The sequence below is a fragment of the Mizuhopecten yessoensis genome, unplaced genomic scaffold (genome assembly GCF_002113885.1).
Source record: "Mizuhopecten yessoensis strain PY_sf001 unplaced genomic scaffold, ASM211388v2 scaffold4359, whole genome shotgun sequence".
Taxonomy (NCBI): Eukaryota; Metazoa; Mollusca; class Bivalvia; order Pectinida; family Pectinidae; genus Mizuhopecten; species Mizuhopecten yessoensis.
In genome coordinates, this window is record NW_018405506.1 from 1,098,831 (window position 1) to 1,114,976 (window position 16,146).

Here is a 16,146-nt window from a genome sequence, read left to right on the forward strand (position 1 = left end):
TAACTGTTTCCTTTTCATTTGAAGTGTCACAAGCTATATGTTTAAAAATTAAAAACACCAGACAAGGATGTGTCGGCTAAGGCTCACTGAAGTGTGTCTCTGTTTAAAATGCTCCTCAGGCTAGCTTCGACTATGTCTGTAGGTGATAGTCCTCAGGCTAATGTGGCCGACGTTTCAGCTGTAGTGTCCTCTGATAATGTGAAACATTTTTCCCTTATACTTAATAGAGTCGTTGGCTAGAAGGGACCATATCCCATGTAATAGTGTGGTCAGGCTAGTGTGGCCGACATTATCAGCAGTAACATGGCCTCATGATAATGCAAAACATTGTTCCCTTATGCATAATAGTGTTCTTGGCTAACACTGTCAATATAGTATTTTTAGCTCACCTGCCCGAGGTGCGGCATCCGTCGTCTTCCATCAACTTTTCCTTTAAACAACTTCTTCTGAAGAACAAACTGGCCAAGAGTCATGATATTTGGCTGAAAGCTTTGTTGGAAGGAGCCTGACAAAGTTTGAGAATGAAAATGACCTTGACCTACTTTCAAAGTCACAGGGGTCAAATACTTCAAACATCTTCTGAAGATCTGAAAGGTATAGCAACTTCATATTTGGCTGGTGGATTCCTGGGATAGAGCCCAACAAAGTGTAAGAATGATAATGAATATGACCTATTTTAAAAGTCAAAGGGGTCAAATATGTCAAACACTTGACAAATGTTTGGCTGGTTGATTCCTTCGGTAGAGCTAGACAAAGGTTGAAAATTAAAATAACCTTGACCTACTTTCAAGGTCACAGGGGTCAAATATGTCAAACACTTCAAACGACTTTTTTGAAGTACGGAAAGGTATAGAATCTTCATATTTTGCTGGTGGCTTCCTGGGATAGAGCCCAACAATGTTTGAGAATGATAATGACTTTGACCTACTTTCAAGGCCACATCAGTCAAATATGTCAAACTCTTCAAAACGGCTTATTTTGTAGAAATTACAGGTATGGAATCTTCATATTTTGCTAGTTGGCTTCGGAAAGAGCCAGACAAAGTTTGGGAATTAAAATGGCGTTGACCTACTTTCAAGGTCACATGGGTCAAATATGTCAAACTTTTCAAACGACTTCTTCTAAACTTAAAGGTATGGAATTTTTATATTTGGCGGTTGCTTCCTTTGATTGAGGCCGACAAAGTTTGAGAATGATAATGACTTTGACCTACTTTCAAGGTCGCAGCAGTCAAATATGTCAAACTCTTCGAAACAGCTTCTTCTATAGAACTTAAAGGTATGGAAGTTGGTTCCTTGTATAGAGCCAGACAAAGTTTGAGAATCAAAATGACCTTGACTTTCTTCCAAGGTCACAGGGGTCAAATATGTCAAACACTTCCAACAACTTCTTCTTAAGAACTGGAAGGTATATAATCTTCATATTTGGCTGTTTGCTTCCTGGGATAGAGTCCAACAAAGTTTGAAAATGTAAATAACCTTGATCTCCTTATAAGGTCACAGGGGTCAAATATGTCAAACAATTAAAAGACTTCTTCTGACTAATCTTAGAGCAAAGAATTATAATATTAGGGCTGGTAGCTTCCTGGGATGGCACCTGACAAAGTTTGAAAATGAAAGTAACCTAGATCTCCTTATAAGGTCACAGGGAAAAATACTTCATACAACTTCTGAAGAAGAACCAAAAAGCATAGAATCATATAATAATATTTGGCTGGTAGTTTCAACACATGGAGCCTACAAAGTTTGCAAGTGAAATATTTGTAGTATAGGATAATATTTAATGAGAACATTTTGCTACGACTGCTTAAATATTCAGGTGAGCGATACAGGCCTTCTGGGTCTCTTGTTACTTATATTCTCAAAAATAATTTAGCACTGATTAAAGAACACTGACAGGTCAGAAAGTGTTTTCGACAGCACATTTCCCCCATTCCATTTTTAAAAAAGAGTGACCTTGACCTTAACATGTAGAACTTGACCCCTACTGTGGATTTGGGTTTTTTGGCTGGTGTGTAAGAGGTCAAGGTCAGCAATGCTAAAAATAGTATTCTGCTTGCATGTATATGTCCAGATGACAACTTTAAAATGTTGTCCTAATGATTGATAATATGCCTATAGATTGTTGGGAAGGGCAGTCAGAGGTCAAGGTCACCATTGCTAAAAATGAAATTTTGCTTCTCTTAATGATAATTGAAAACTTTTATACTCAACTGGCCTCAGGATCATGAAATAATCTTAGACTTCAGTGTTTACTTTGCCAATCACATATGATGTCACTGTTCATGACATTATCTGTGAATGGTCAAGACCAAACTTCAGACAATTTTAGACTTGAGATCGTTTCATGATCTCGGAGCCTGTGTAACTTGTAAATGGATGATCATTGTACAAGATCTGCATTTCTTATGCATAGAACAGTTCAGACTGTACAGATTTGTTCACATAAGTTCCCTACCCTTCTCAAACACAAATCAATGATGGGTCAATAGCAAACCCGGCATGGGATTATCTCGGGAGATATGCTGACCCTTGATGCTCTTGTTTGACAAAGTGATAACTGTAGGGCTCTTTTAAGTCATATTGCCCTTAAATCTGTACAGAATGAGGATCTTTATATCCAATAGGATACATCTATATAATGAGTCAAACAAAACAGGTTTAGTAAGAATAGCATTTATTTATATTGCTCTCCAAGTCTGAACCAGCAGAATCACATAACACTAATGCTATTTGCCAGCAAACAGCATAATGTACAAAATGTGTACATAAGGTATATATTATGAATTACACAATTACATATTTTTGGAAAATGTACAACTAATTGAAATCAATAAAGTAAATATATATATATTAAATATAAAGCTAAGTCCATCGGTGAATATCATCCCCTTTTAAATGCTCATTGTTGATCAATAATAACTGCTCCAATCGTATAATTAGTCTTGATCACTAATGACTGTTCCAATTGTTTAATCAGTCTTGATCAATAATAACTGCTCCAATTGTTTAATTAGTCTTGATCAATAATAACTGTACTAATCGTATAATTAGTTTTGATCCATAATTACTGCTCCAATTGTTTAATTAGTCTTGATCAATAATAACTGTACCAATCGTATAATTAGTTTTGATCCATAATAACTGCTCCAATTGTTTAATCAGTCTTGATCACTAATTACTGCTCCAATTGTTTTATTAGTCTTGATCACTAATAACTGTACCAATCGTATAATTAGTCTTGATCAATTATAACTGCTCCAGTTGTTTAATTAGTCTTGATCAATAATAACTGTACCAATCGTATAATTAGTCTTGATCAATAATAACTGCTCCTATTGTTGAATTAGTCTTGATCAATAATAAGTGCTTCAATTGTTGAATTAGTCTTGATCAATAACAACTGCTCCAATTGTTGAATTAGTTTTGATCCATAATAACTGCTCCAATTGTTTAATTAGTCTTGATCACTAATAACTGTACCAATCGTATAATTAGTCTTGATCAATAATAACTGCTCCTATTGTTGAATTAGTCTTGATCAATAATAAGTGCTTCAATTGTTGAATTAGTCTTGATCAATAATAACTGCTCCTATTGTTGAATTAGTTTTGATCCATAATAACTGCTCCAATTGTTTAATCAGTCTTGATCACTTATAACTGCTCCAATTGTTTAATTAGTCTTGATCAATAATAACTGTACCAATCGTATAATTAGTTTTGATCCATAATAACTGCTCCAATTGTTTAATTAGTCTTGATCAATAATAACTGCTCCTATTGTTGAATTAGTCTTGATCAATAACTGCTCCAATTGTTGAATTAGTCTTGATCAATAATAACTGCTTCAATTGTTTAATCAGTCTTGATCAATAATAACTTTTACAATTGTTTAATCAGTCTTGATCAATAATAAGTGCTTCAATTGTTGAATCAAGACTTGATATTGTTAAATACAATAAACATAACGTTTAACACTTTCACCACAGTAGCCCATAATGGACTCATCCATATCAATGCATGGCAGGGTCTACTAAAGTAACATAGGGGTGAAAAGGTTAAAAAAGTGTCCACAACAAAGATCTCTACTGGAGTATTGTTACTGTAAACCAATCTCATAGATAATATTAAAACAGTTAACCGATCTCATTGCTAATATCAAAACAGTAAACCAATCTCATAGCTAATATCAAAACAGTAAACCAATCTCATTGCTAATATCAAAACAGTAAACCAATCTCATAGCTAATATCAAAACAAAGTTATAATAAGTTAACTTATGACCTGTGAATCACATATAAATCTTGAGGACAAGTTTCCACATATGTGGTGGAATGTAAAAGTAATAAAACAAAACGAATATATATCAAATTCTTAAAAATTGATATGACACAATATATATGGCAATTATATATATTACAATGGCAAAAACGTGTACCAAATCTTATAAAGGTACATATTCTTTGAGGAGGACCAAAAAGGTTTGTTAGTGGTATAACAAAGTATGAATTTTAAAAAAATAACCTTTAAATTGAGGACGCTTGTCGAACAGTTTTAAATCCGGTAATTTCATCAATAGCTGTATTTTTTTTTTATATTGAAACTATTCTTGATACTATTATTGATTATTATTGTACATACGTTTCCAGCGTAGCCGAAATCGACATCGATTTTATGGACAACTCGTACGCATTTCACAGCTTTGTGTGCATACGCTTCACTGGTCATGATCATTTGTCTGATGAAGGTGATAGTGTACATATCATACTAGTCATCGAAAAGTCACATAGAAAATTTCATTGGATCTGTAAAAAGAACTTCCCATAATCTTCTTGATACTGTTTGGTATGAAGGGAATTTTAAATACTGTTTGATCGTGAAATATTTTTGATGTGTAATATCTGTGTAGTACATAATAAATAAGATGTGTCGTTCCTATCCAACAATGATCGTGCCCTTTTGGCTACGGTTTGTGAAGTTGTTGTTTCGGCTACACATGTAGTGGTAGGTGCCAGCCTTGAATTTTAGCACAGCTCCCTCGTATGATGCCGGGGCATTGTTCAGCAGTTTATTCATAAGTGTCTTGGTGTCGGCAGCTTCTCCCGACATTCCTCCGCAACTACTCGCCTTGGTGCACCTGTACAAAAATACAGACATTTCATATATACACAAACACTATACACACAAACGTTATACACCAACACAAACAATGTAGGCAAATTTGTGCAAAATTTCACCTTTCGAAGTACGTCTGTAAAGATTCACCTGTATGCATACACCTACAAATTCTAACATAGCCGTACCTACCAGAATTATAAACTGTACACTGCATAGATGTACCCTTATATGAAGAAATCACTTGGACAATGATATACTTATAGTCTTATACACATTTATTCTGAAGACAGAGTATGACAGAATCTACGAGTTATGGATTACATACACATAGTATCCCGATGAGGCCATGCTGACTGCCAGGTCCTTCGGTGACACCGATCCTTTCCCATGATAAATCCATTTTACTTCAGCATTCTGCCACATAGTAGACTGTTCAAATGGCACAGGGTAGTTGTTGTTCAAGTCTTCAATCTGAACCATATTATTTCTATCGGTACCTAAAATCAAAAACATACTGACGTTTTCATTAAAAGAAACAGCAACTACATATCTAAAACACTACAAGATCTGTTGTCCCTCCCAATATGACCTCCCATCAATCCACCTGTACAATTGACCCGGTTGGCTAACTATTGTCCTTCCTGTACAACCCTTCCCAAGGTAAAGTCCACAAAACCCCCCCTGTACATTATGACCCACTTTGTCCCAATATATATGACCCACACCTGCCATGCATAATAAATCACCCCAATATCATGCATGACCAACCAGTCCTCCGCTGTTTAATAATATATTCTTGCTCTGTATGACCCACCTGAACCATCATCCCATCTTAGTCCAGTGTTATCCATCCATTCCCCTCGTATGACCCACAATCATCCCAGCATCACCCACTCCTTCCCTTGTCTGAATCACCACCCTCCCTAATATGACTTACCATCTTTCCCTTGTCCCTCGTCTCCTGCTTGCCCATCTCCTCCATTTCCTCCATTGTTATGGCTGTTAGAACCTGGAAAAAACAATTATGGTAAATAAATATTACAATATCCCATTCACAATCAATACAAACAGTTTGCCAAGGCCATTTTGTTTATTACATTCCAAACCATTGGACCAGAGTAGTTTATTTACAAAATAGGGATGAACCTATAGCCTAGTAAGCTGATGTTGTATTTCGGGGAACCTTGGAAAAGATTTTCCAGTACTGTATTAACATTGGCAGGTCCATCAGGTTTTACTCCTGAAATATTACTAATTGGTCTGCATAAACGCACAGGCCCCAAGATATCGTACGTAACTGTCAAACTCGCGTATCCACTTGATATCATGTATGTACCAGGTTGTTAGGTTGGAGAGTGTGTTTCGGTAAATCATACTTAACTAACCTGTCCACTGTCTATAGTCCTCATGTACCAGGTTGTTGAAGGTCATAGTGCTGGTACTAACTTTTCTACTGTACATAATGTATGTTCTAGGTCATTGAGTGGGTGGAGATTATGTTGTTAGGGGAAATCAATACTTACCTGTCCACTGTGTACTATGTACTAAGTCATTAGGTCAGAACCTGAGGGTGTAAGGGTGTTGGTTGTACTCACCTGTCTACTGTATATGAACAAGGTTGTTAGGTCGTAGACTCAGGTTGTTGGGCAGTAAGTCGTACTCACCTGTCCACTGTATATGTACAAGGTCGTTAGGTCGTAGACTGAGGGTGTTGGGGAGGAAGTCGTACTCACCTGTCCACTGTATATGTACAAGGTCGTTAGGTCGTAGACTGAGGGTGTTGGGGAGGTAGTCGTACTCACCTGTCCACTGTATATGTACAAGGTCGTTAGGTCGTAGACTGAGGGTGTTAGGATGGAAGTCGTACTCTACAGCCGGATACACCTGGACTATATTGCCTCGCTTGCCCCTGATGTTGAGGTTATAGATTCTGTCATTATCCATTCCCGAGGGGCGGGGCTTCAGTAGGAACACGTGGCTACGATCCTGGAATGTCCGACCGGTCTGATCTGTGTTGATGTTCAGTCGTAGAGCTGACCTCTCACCAACGTCCACATAGGGGTCCTGCTCCACAGGAGACATGGTCTTAGTCGCTCTGGTAAAGGATATACACAAAACTCCTTATTTAATGAAATAAACTTACAAGCATACATCTTGTAGATTTTGTTGATGTCATTGACTACTATATGTCCTAACTCCTAGGTTTTGCTAATTGCTAAAGTATGATAAAATCCTTGGCACTTACAACAGTGTTATGAGTGTTTTTAATTAATCCACCTGTGTACTGTATATCAGATTCATACACTTGTATGATACAGGAGAGGTAGAAATTTCCTTTCACAAATATTATCCAACTAGTTATCCCCTAGATTGTTGAGGAATTGTCAGTTTGAAATGTGTTACAACGATTTTAATGATTATTTACACTTAGACCACCTCTAGATCTATAGAACACTTGTGTAAAGAGGTAACTTTTAACAGGTATCTTATTAAGTGTCTGACTTCACATGAAATCATTAGACATTGTCGGTATGTTCCGTTAGCTTGCATCTTTCTGTAGAAGTTACGTCACACTTACTCATTTCTGTTGTGACTACTGTTGGTGGTATAGGGATCATAGTCATCTGTGGAAATGTTGTATCTGAAATGTTAAAGTACAGAAACACATGTAGAGACAGCTGTTTTATAAGTAAGTATCAGGGGCATAAATAAGTGGTTTTATTCAAACCTTGAAATTCACAAAAAAATAGCAGCACCACCCACGAAACATCTCACACTTCACTCAAAATAGTTCCTACCTGATCCTGAATACACATCTCTTAGCGTTACCAGACGGGAAGTAGGGCAGTGTCCAGTCATACTTCAGGGCAGTACCATCAACACCATTACCGAGGTGATTAGATCTGAAATGAAGACAAATTGATTTATAATCCATGCATTCTGTACAAATTAGTGTAATTACTTATATTGAACATTAGTATCATGTACAGATTATGAAATTCACCTTAAATGAGTTTAAGGTTTACATTGTTCAAATTGGGACATGATATGCCTGTAATCATATACATTTCATGTATATGGTAGTATTTTCAACTTTCATTTGCAAAGACATTCCTTATAAATCTTACTGACTGGTTTATGATCTTGACTTACCTAGAAAAATCAGCAGCCCTACAATCAGGAGCGTCAAGCTTGATAAGGCATTCCTTCTTTGTAACATCCTGAGCATCGAATGGTACGGCCCAGATGTAAGAGTAGCCCCACGCAGTCTGTCGGGTACACTCTCCTTCACTAGTGAACGCTGCAAGTAAAGATATATATAAATATCTCATTCATTGTACCTGGAACACTCAATGTCACAATCAAAAGAATGTCACTTTCTATTGTGATGTCTTTTCATAGTGTATCAAATCAAATCAAATCAAATCAAATCTAATCTTAAAAAAGTTTTACACGGAAAATATCAAATACATGGTTCTGATCCCAGACAACTGATCTTAGTGCTGGGTTATCATGCTGTAAAATTCCAATCTATGTTGGGTAATGCTTGGATTGGGATTTGTTACAGAATCACACATTTACTTAGATAAATTGACTTGATCATCGGCAGGTAACAGGTTATGACTAATCTAACAAAGCTGAAACTTCAGGTATGCTAGTTTGGTTTGGTTAGGTTTATTTGTGTTTTAAGTCCTATTAACAGCTATGGTCATTTAAGGACGTGCCAGGTTTTGGTGGTGGAGGAAAGCCGGAGTTCCCAGAGATAAATCACCGACCGACAGCCAATACCTGGTGACTGCCCCACGTAGGTTTCCAACCCGCGACCCAATGGAGGAGGGCTAGTGGTAGCAAAATGTCAGATGCCTTAACCACTTGGCCACCGCGGCCCCTAGGTATATGGTAGTGATGTCATGATTGACACATCTACCTTACCTTAAGGTTTCTTCTGATGGATTTGACATTATTGATCAGGGTTCTGTTTAAAAGCCATTTGTCAGCAAAAGAAGCATGCTATTCATCATATTTGAACCGGCTACTCGATAAAATATGTACATGTGTAGGTCAACCTTATAGCATGTGAACATTCAAACGGCTATTCTAAGTCAATCCTTCTTTTTCAAAAACTTAGTGAGGACACTGTTGACTATTAAAATAGAATTTTCCCCTGCCTTGAGGGTGTGACAGAGAAATCTCCAACCCTAGGGGTGATGGTTTTGTGTTGACTAACCCAACACTCTGCTGAGGGTTAGACAACCAAAAAAATCACCCTGAGGTTTTGAAATTTCTCTGTTACAACCTCAAGGTAGGAGATGATTATTTTTCTCCCATCCTACTATTTTAGTCACAACTCCATGACAGTAGTCTGCCATGTTTGTAAACAAAAATATGTGGAGTATGAATATTGCATTTGCTTTTGATGATGTCATAATTACTGGTGACACATTAAATGGTGTCACAGTTGAACATGTGCTAATCGGCACGAGTGTATCTCCCCCTAGGGGGTGACAAACTGATCTATTCACGGCAAAAAGGGGAGACACACCTGTGAAGGGTGGGAGAAATATCTTACCTGGAGCCTTCTCCAGGTAGTTATGGAATGCTATCCACTGGCCACCGTTCTCTACGCACTGTTGTTGGTTGTTCCACTTGGACCAATGTTTACGGCTGCCGTCGCTGTAACTTTCTACACATGTGTGGTAGGACCGGCTGTTGAAGCTCTCCTGTTCATAGAACCTTTAAACAAACGTATATATGCCTACAATATCTTTGATTGGGATTTATGATCCTCGCAACACCTAAGGTGGCATGAAGATGGGTCCCTAAGGAGACGCCATTGAAGAGAAAGATAAGGGAGTGAGAAAAGGAAACAATTGAGATCCCAAATGCTGCAATGGGGACAGCATATTAATTTTGATTGTTTTAGTGTCCCCTAAACGAGTAACAGAAGCTAGCCCCCAATTTGCAGGGAGCCCATATAGAAAGCCTCTTGCAACATGCAGTGGTAGGAAACAGTCGGTACATTGTATGTATGATCATGTGTACTTTCCCTGAATCTGCACAGTACAGGGAGCATAAAATACCTACCCATACGTTTAGTAAACACCCTTAGTATCTAGGTGTTTACCTACATATGCTGATTAGTAAGTAACATCCATCTGTACTTACCGACACATGGAAGCATTTTCTGCCAGTACAGCAATATCTGTCCAGGGCGTCGGATGCCAGTATGGGTAATAGTCCCTCTCTTCAGGGCATTCGTAACCATAGCGATTGCCCTGATTATCTTGTCTGGTATAAGTAGCACTGCTGTATCCAAATTTATTGTTCTTAAGCTTCTGGTCTGCCGTAAATAATCCTGTTCAAAAACATCAAAGGTGAATAATGTTTGATTTAACTACTTCAATTTGTCAAAAGATAATGTTGAAGAAAATCATATAAAGAATGGTAATATTTCAAGAAAACTTATCAAAAATCTTTAGGAGTTCACTAGCTTGACAACACGACACACAAATGCTGTTTTACATATATGTATATAGGGTAGATACCTATATAATTTTAGTACGAAATTTAGATGCTCTCAAATGAATTTAAGCCCTTTTATAGAAGAAACAGTGATTTTGAACTTAAGTCAAACATGATACATCCATGACCCATACATGGATCATACTGTCGTTATTACTTATGAGACCCATATCCATGACCCATAAGATATGTGTAAATGGTGGTTGAGAACTCTTAAGCCCATTACGAGACTCAATTCAGAACTACTGAACATTAGAAAAATAAACATTATGTTAGAAACTAAGTAAACCCTGACCTTTGTTGCGTTGTCGTAGGTAACAGCTATCGTACCACTCCCAGGGTTCCTGTATAACACGTTCCGATTTTACATTGTTGTTTTTCCTGTTGTTTTTCTGGCTCTTTGTCTCGTCCAGGTTGTTGGGAGGTTGATAGTTTTGGGTGTTGGTCTCTACGCCATTCCTCAGGGTATCGTCCGTTCCTGTTCCGAAGATAAACATTGACTTATGATTTAGCAATCTCATTGAGAAACGTGTCCGGATATACTGGTGTATGTAACGTAGTATAGTAGCTAGCATGTCTGACCACCTGTAACAAGTCTTATAATACACCGACACCTGTAATAATGTAACTAGACAGGTAGCTATAGGTATTTGATCATCTGTACAGTCCAATAACTTATATATACCAACACCTATAATGGCCACTGGTAAATGGTGTATGTATGATCACCTGTACCTATGTTCACATGTAATGAGCCATAAAACACACCCATACCTATAATACAGGTACTAGACAGGTAACAACTCACCTGTTGGTGAATCAACATCGTCCTGACACATATACTGCAGCACCAGGTGACAGTTCTGTTTCTGGGGATTCGTGTCCTCGTTGCCCCCACAGCCATGCTGATTTGTCCACTCCACAGACAGGAAACTTTTACCTGCATCGTTTGTCTTAGTCTTCCAAGATCCACTTTGGAAATATTTCTAATAATGAAATGAAAGAGCCGATCATATTTTCGAATAATTTTACAGTGCTAGATGGTATATTTAAACTATATAATATATCAAAAGATGATTGATATGTCCGACAGTTTGGACTAAAGACTTCATATATTATGTTATATGACTTTGAAAGACAGTTTGCATTAATGTACTACTGTTTGGTTTAACGATGGTTAACCTGCCATGTACCACTTGGTTTAACGATGGTTAACCTGCCATGTACCGCTTGGTTTAACCACGGTTAACCTGCCATGCACTGTTTGGTTTAACCATGGTTAACCTGCCTTGTACCGCTTGGTTTAACGATAATTAACCTGCCATGTACTGCTTTGTTTAACCATGGTTAACCTGCCATGTACTGCTTGGTTTAACGATGGTTAACCTGCCATGTACGTCTTGGTTTAACCATGGATAACCTGCCATGTACTGCTTGGTTTAACGATAATTAACCTGCCATGTACTGCTTTGTTTAACCATGGTTAACCTGCCATGTACTGCTTGGTTTAACCATGGTTATCCTGCCTTGTACCGCTTGGTTTAACGATAATTAACCCGCCATGTACTGCTTGGTTTAACCATGGTTATCCTGCCTTGTACCGCTTGGTTTAACGATAATTAACCCGCCATGTACTGCTTGGTTTAACCATGGTTAACCTGCCTTGTGCCGCTTGGTTTAACGATAATTAACCTGCCATGTACTGCTCGGTTTAACCATGGTTAACCTGCCTTGTACCGCTTGGTTTAACGATAATTAACCTGCCATGTACTGCTTGGGTTAACGATAATTAACCTGCCATGTACTGCTTGGTTTAACCATGGTTAACCTGCCATGCACTGTTTGGTTTAACCATGGTTAACCTGCCATGAATCACTTGGTTTAACGATGATTAACCTGTCTTGTACCGCTTGGTTTAACGATAATTAACCTGCCATGTACTGCTTGGTTTAACCATGGTTAACCTGCCATGTACTGCTTATTTTAACCATGGTTAACCTACCATGTACCGCTCGGTTTAACCGTGGTTAACCTGCCATGTACTTCTCAGTTTAACCATGGTTAACCTGCCATGTACCGCTTGGTTTAACCACAGCTAACCATAGTTAACTTACCATTCTGTACTGCTCGCCTTCATCATTGCCAGCTTTTTCTTGGGTAGCATCACCTACATTATATCCACCTCGATTGTTATTCTGTAACGAAACATCTTCCATTAAAGGTCTGATGAAGAGAATCAGTTAATCAAAACAAATGAAGAGTAATATTTTTCAGAACAGTTCCACGTGAATTGCATTTAGATGACAAAGAAACAAGCACGCTTATTCATCATCATGTACTGCAAAACTTCCTGGAGAATCTGCCACTATTAAGAAACTATGATTGTCAAGAGCAAGACCACTTTTTAAACTCCCCAATGCAGTTATTTTTACATCAACTAAAGCTTTAAGTTTAAACAGAGACATTTTTCTATCAACTAGAGCTTTAAACAAAGACGGCATGTAATACAAGACCATTTATGACATTCCAAAGAAGATCTGAGCATAGTTTGACTACATGTATAACTGTGACTCTGACAGTATGATAAGTAATAAAACACGTTGATTTGATACAGGAAACCTCCAAATTCCCGAGGTATGACAGATTGTTTCAGTCTTATAAATTCACAGAGATAACACCGTAATGTATCATATTATGATGTAAACCTTTAAGAATAATTTGTACAGTTAACATTATATCATGTCAAGTCTCCAGGGATGCTTCTATTTTATGTTGAATACAACGAATATATTCTATCAACTTATATTCATCACCCTTGTTTGCCCAAAGGGTATAGCACTCTTGGTGTGGTAGACAATCGGAGGACCTGGAGGACCCTGGTGAAAGGAGAGTATGCTATCCATTGCGCCACCCAATCACCAATTATATATGTCACATAAATTAACTGGTTTTGTGTATTTGTTGAAAGAACATGTACCTGGGAATCAAACACACGGTTGGCATTGGTACGGGTTGCTGTGGTTTCTGCGAGTCTGTTGTTGGAACCTCGTGGAATGTGCAAATATATGTCTCCTTGTACACCGACCAGCAGCAGCAGCAGTAGCAATGAGCTGGTGTATGTCACCGTCCTCGTCATACCTGTAAAACAACAGAAGACTTATATATCTATAGAAAATTATGTAACACTGCCTTCATCATACCTGTAAAACAACAGAAGGCATAGATCTATAGAGAATGCATTGAAGTAACACTACCATAACTGCCACTAATACAACAGAAAAAACTTGTGAGATCTATATTCATACATGTAACACATTACAATTGGGAGCATTCTATTTTCAGTAAGATTTCAAGTTGCATGTATCCAACACAAAAAAGGTGGTTTATTTCCCATGCAACATTTCATAGTTATCCATGACCATTCTTCTATTTTTTCCTGAAAGTACATATAGCTGGTGAGATATCTGAAGTCAAGGACGGTCTTTTTACTGGCTACTCATTCAGTTCTTTAACATACACTATATATATATAGATTTAGGTAAATTTAGTTCATTTTTATTCTTTATTTTACCAATTTTTTCGAGAAGATTTGGAAGTGTACTCCTCCCTTTCAAATTCTAAAAGAACACTGCAAACTAGGTTCTGACCTTGAATACCCTCATTTAGGGGATCCTTGATCTGCCAGCCACTAAATGTAGAATCTTGATTACATAAATGTAGGTATTTTAAAATAGTATGTACATTGTACATTGTATACATATTGGTACACTGTTGGTAATATGCAACAAATATATATCTTGTGCCTGCTAAATTCTCTTGTATGTTAATTGACTGCAAATGAATTCAAGTAAAGTTATATGTAGTCAGAAGATATTTAAATAACAAAAACCTTGGCTATATTGGTCAAAATAACCACAATTTTGAGTTCCGGTAGTGTGAAAACTTACCTGTACCACTGCAGCAGGTACCTGAGAATTTGTTACAACAGCTCTATTTGGACCTAAAATGATGTCTTCAGAGATTATTAGAGGTTCGGAGCCTTAGATCACCTATCGCTAATAATACCATAAACCCTTAAAATTGCTATACTATTTCTGAACACATCAGTTGATGTCCATACACATTAAACAGGAAGCTGCTATAACAATCCACCAAATTATCAGGTCCCTGCGAGCTGTATGCAACTTGCATTGCCATATACACACAATTATTGATATCGTGTCAAACAAAGAAATACTTTATATTTGTTCTTATACTTACCAAACCGTTTCTGTGTCTTCCTACGTTGCTTTTCAGTTATCTTTCACAACTATCTAATATACCGGACATGGGAAGCCACCGGTTTCCTCCTAAATGTGTGTCTACCTAAGCTAATGTGAAGTGAAACTAGTGTTGTGTATCGTATCACTACGCGTAAACACAATCAATCATCTTCACTTAAACATAAAACAAACACATATCACTTTGATATGATTAAACATGCTTTATTCTATGATATATTAAACAAAGGGAATTTCAGAAAATAACGTATTGGTTAATTATACATAACCTAGTTACACTTAGTTTAAGAATTATATTTCAGCTCGGACTTACATCTCAGGTATCCGATCTGCAGTAATCAGGCAATAGGGTTATGTGCTGCATGAGTCAACACACTATTAAATTCAGCTGAAGTGATAACGTGACGTCAGACAACTTATTGTCTGCTTATATAGTCAATAAATCCATGGTCACGTGCACCTTTATTGGAGGGGCTAATCCGGTAATTGTATTGAAGAGTATATGATCAGAAGGAAAGGAAATGCGCGTAAAACAGTAATGATATTAACCACTATTGATCTGCACAGTAATGATAGTAACCCATTATTAATTAATTATAGTATCCCATTATTTATACACATTAATTAATGATAGTTACCCATTATTCATACACATTAATTAATGATAGTTACCCATTATTTATACACATTAATTAATGATAGTTACCCATTATATCTACACATTTAGGATTAATTAATTATAGTAACCCATTATTTATGCACATTAATTAATGATAGTTACTAATTATATCTACACATTAATTAATGATAGTAACCCATTATTTCTACACAGTAGTTATAGTAACCCGTTATTTCTACACAGTAGTTATAGTAACCCGTTATTTCTACACAGTAGTTATAGTAACCCGTTATTTCTACACAGTAGTTATAGTAACCCGTTATTTCTACACAGTAGTTATAGTAACCCGTTATTTCTACACAGTAGTTATAGTAACCCGTTATTTCTACACAGTAGTTATAGTAACCCGTTATTTCTACACAGTAGTTATAGTAACCCGTTATTTCTACACAGTAGTTATAGTAACCCGTTATTTCTACACAGTAGTTATAGTAACCCGTTATTTCTACACAGTAGTTATAGTAACCCGTTATTTCTACACAGTAGTTATAGTAACCCGTTATTTCTACACAGTAGTTATAGTGACCCGTTATTTCTACACAGTA

General features: G+C 37.0%; 1 protein-coding gene across 1 annotated transcript; it reads right to left on the reverse strand.

Moving 5' to 3' along the window:
* Positions 1-4,703: 4,703 nt before the first annotated feature.
* Positions 4,704-15,034, reverse strand: LOC110448838 (protein DD3-3-like). The gene is made up of 14 exons (XM_021495300.1): positions 14,903-15,034; positions 13,620-13,780; positions 12,757-12,837; positions 11,451-11,628; positions 10,938-11,120; positions 10,286-10,475; positions 9,690-9,853; positions 8,273-8,420; positions 7,918-8,022; positions 7,698-7,760; positions 6,922-7,214; positions 6,057-6,128; positions 5,445-5,616; positions 4,704-5,138 (listed from the first exon to the last, which is right to left on the reverse strand). The coding sequence occupies exons 2-14, from the start codon at positions 13,776-13,778 to the stop codon at positions 4,937-4,939; spliced, it is 2,010 nt and encodes a 669-aa protein (XP_021350975.1). The 5' UTR covers positions 13,779-13,780; positions 14,903-15,034; the 3' UTR covers positions 4,704-4,936.
* Positions 15,035-16,146: the final 1,112 nt, after the last annotated feature.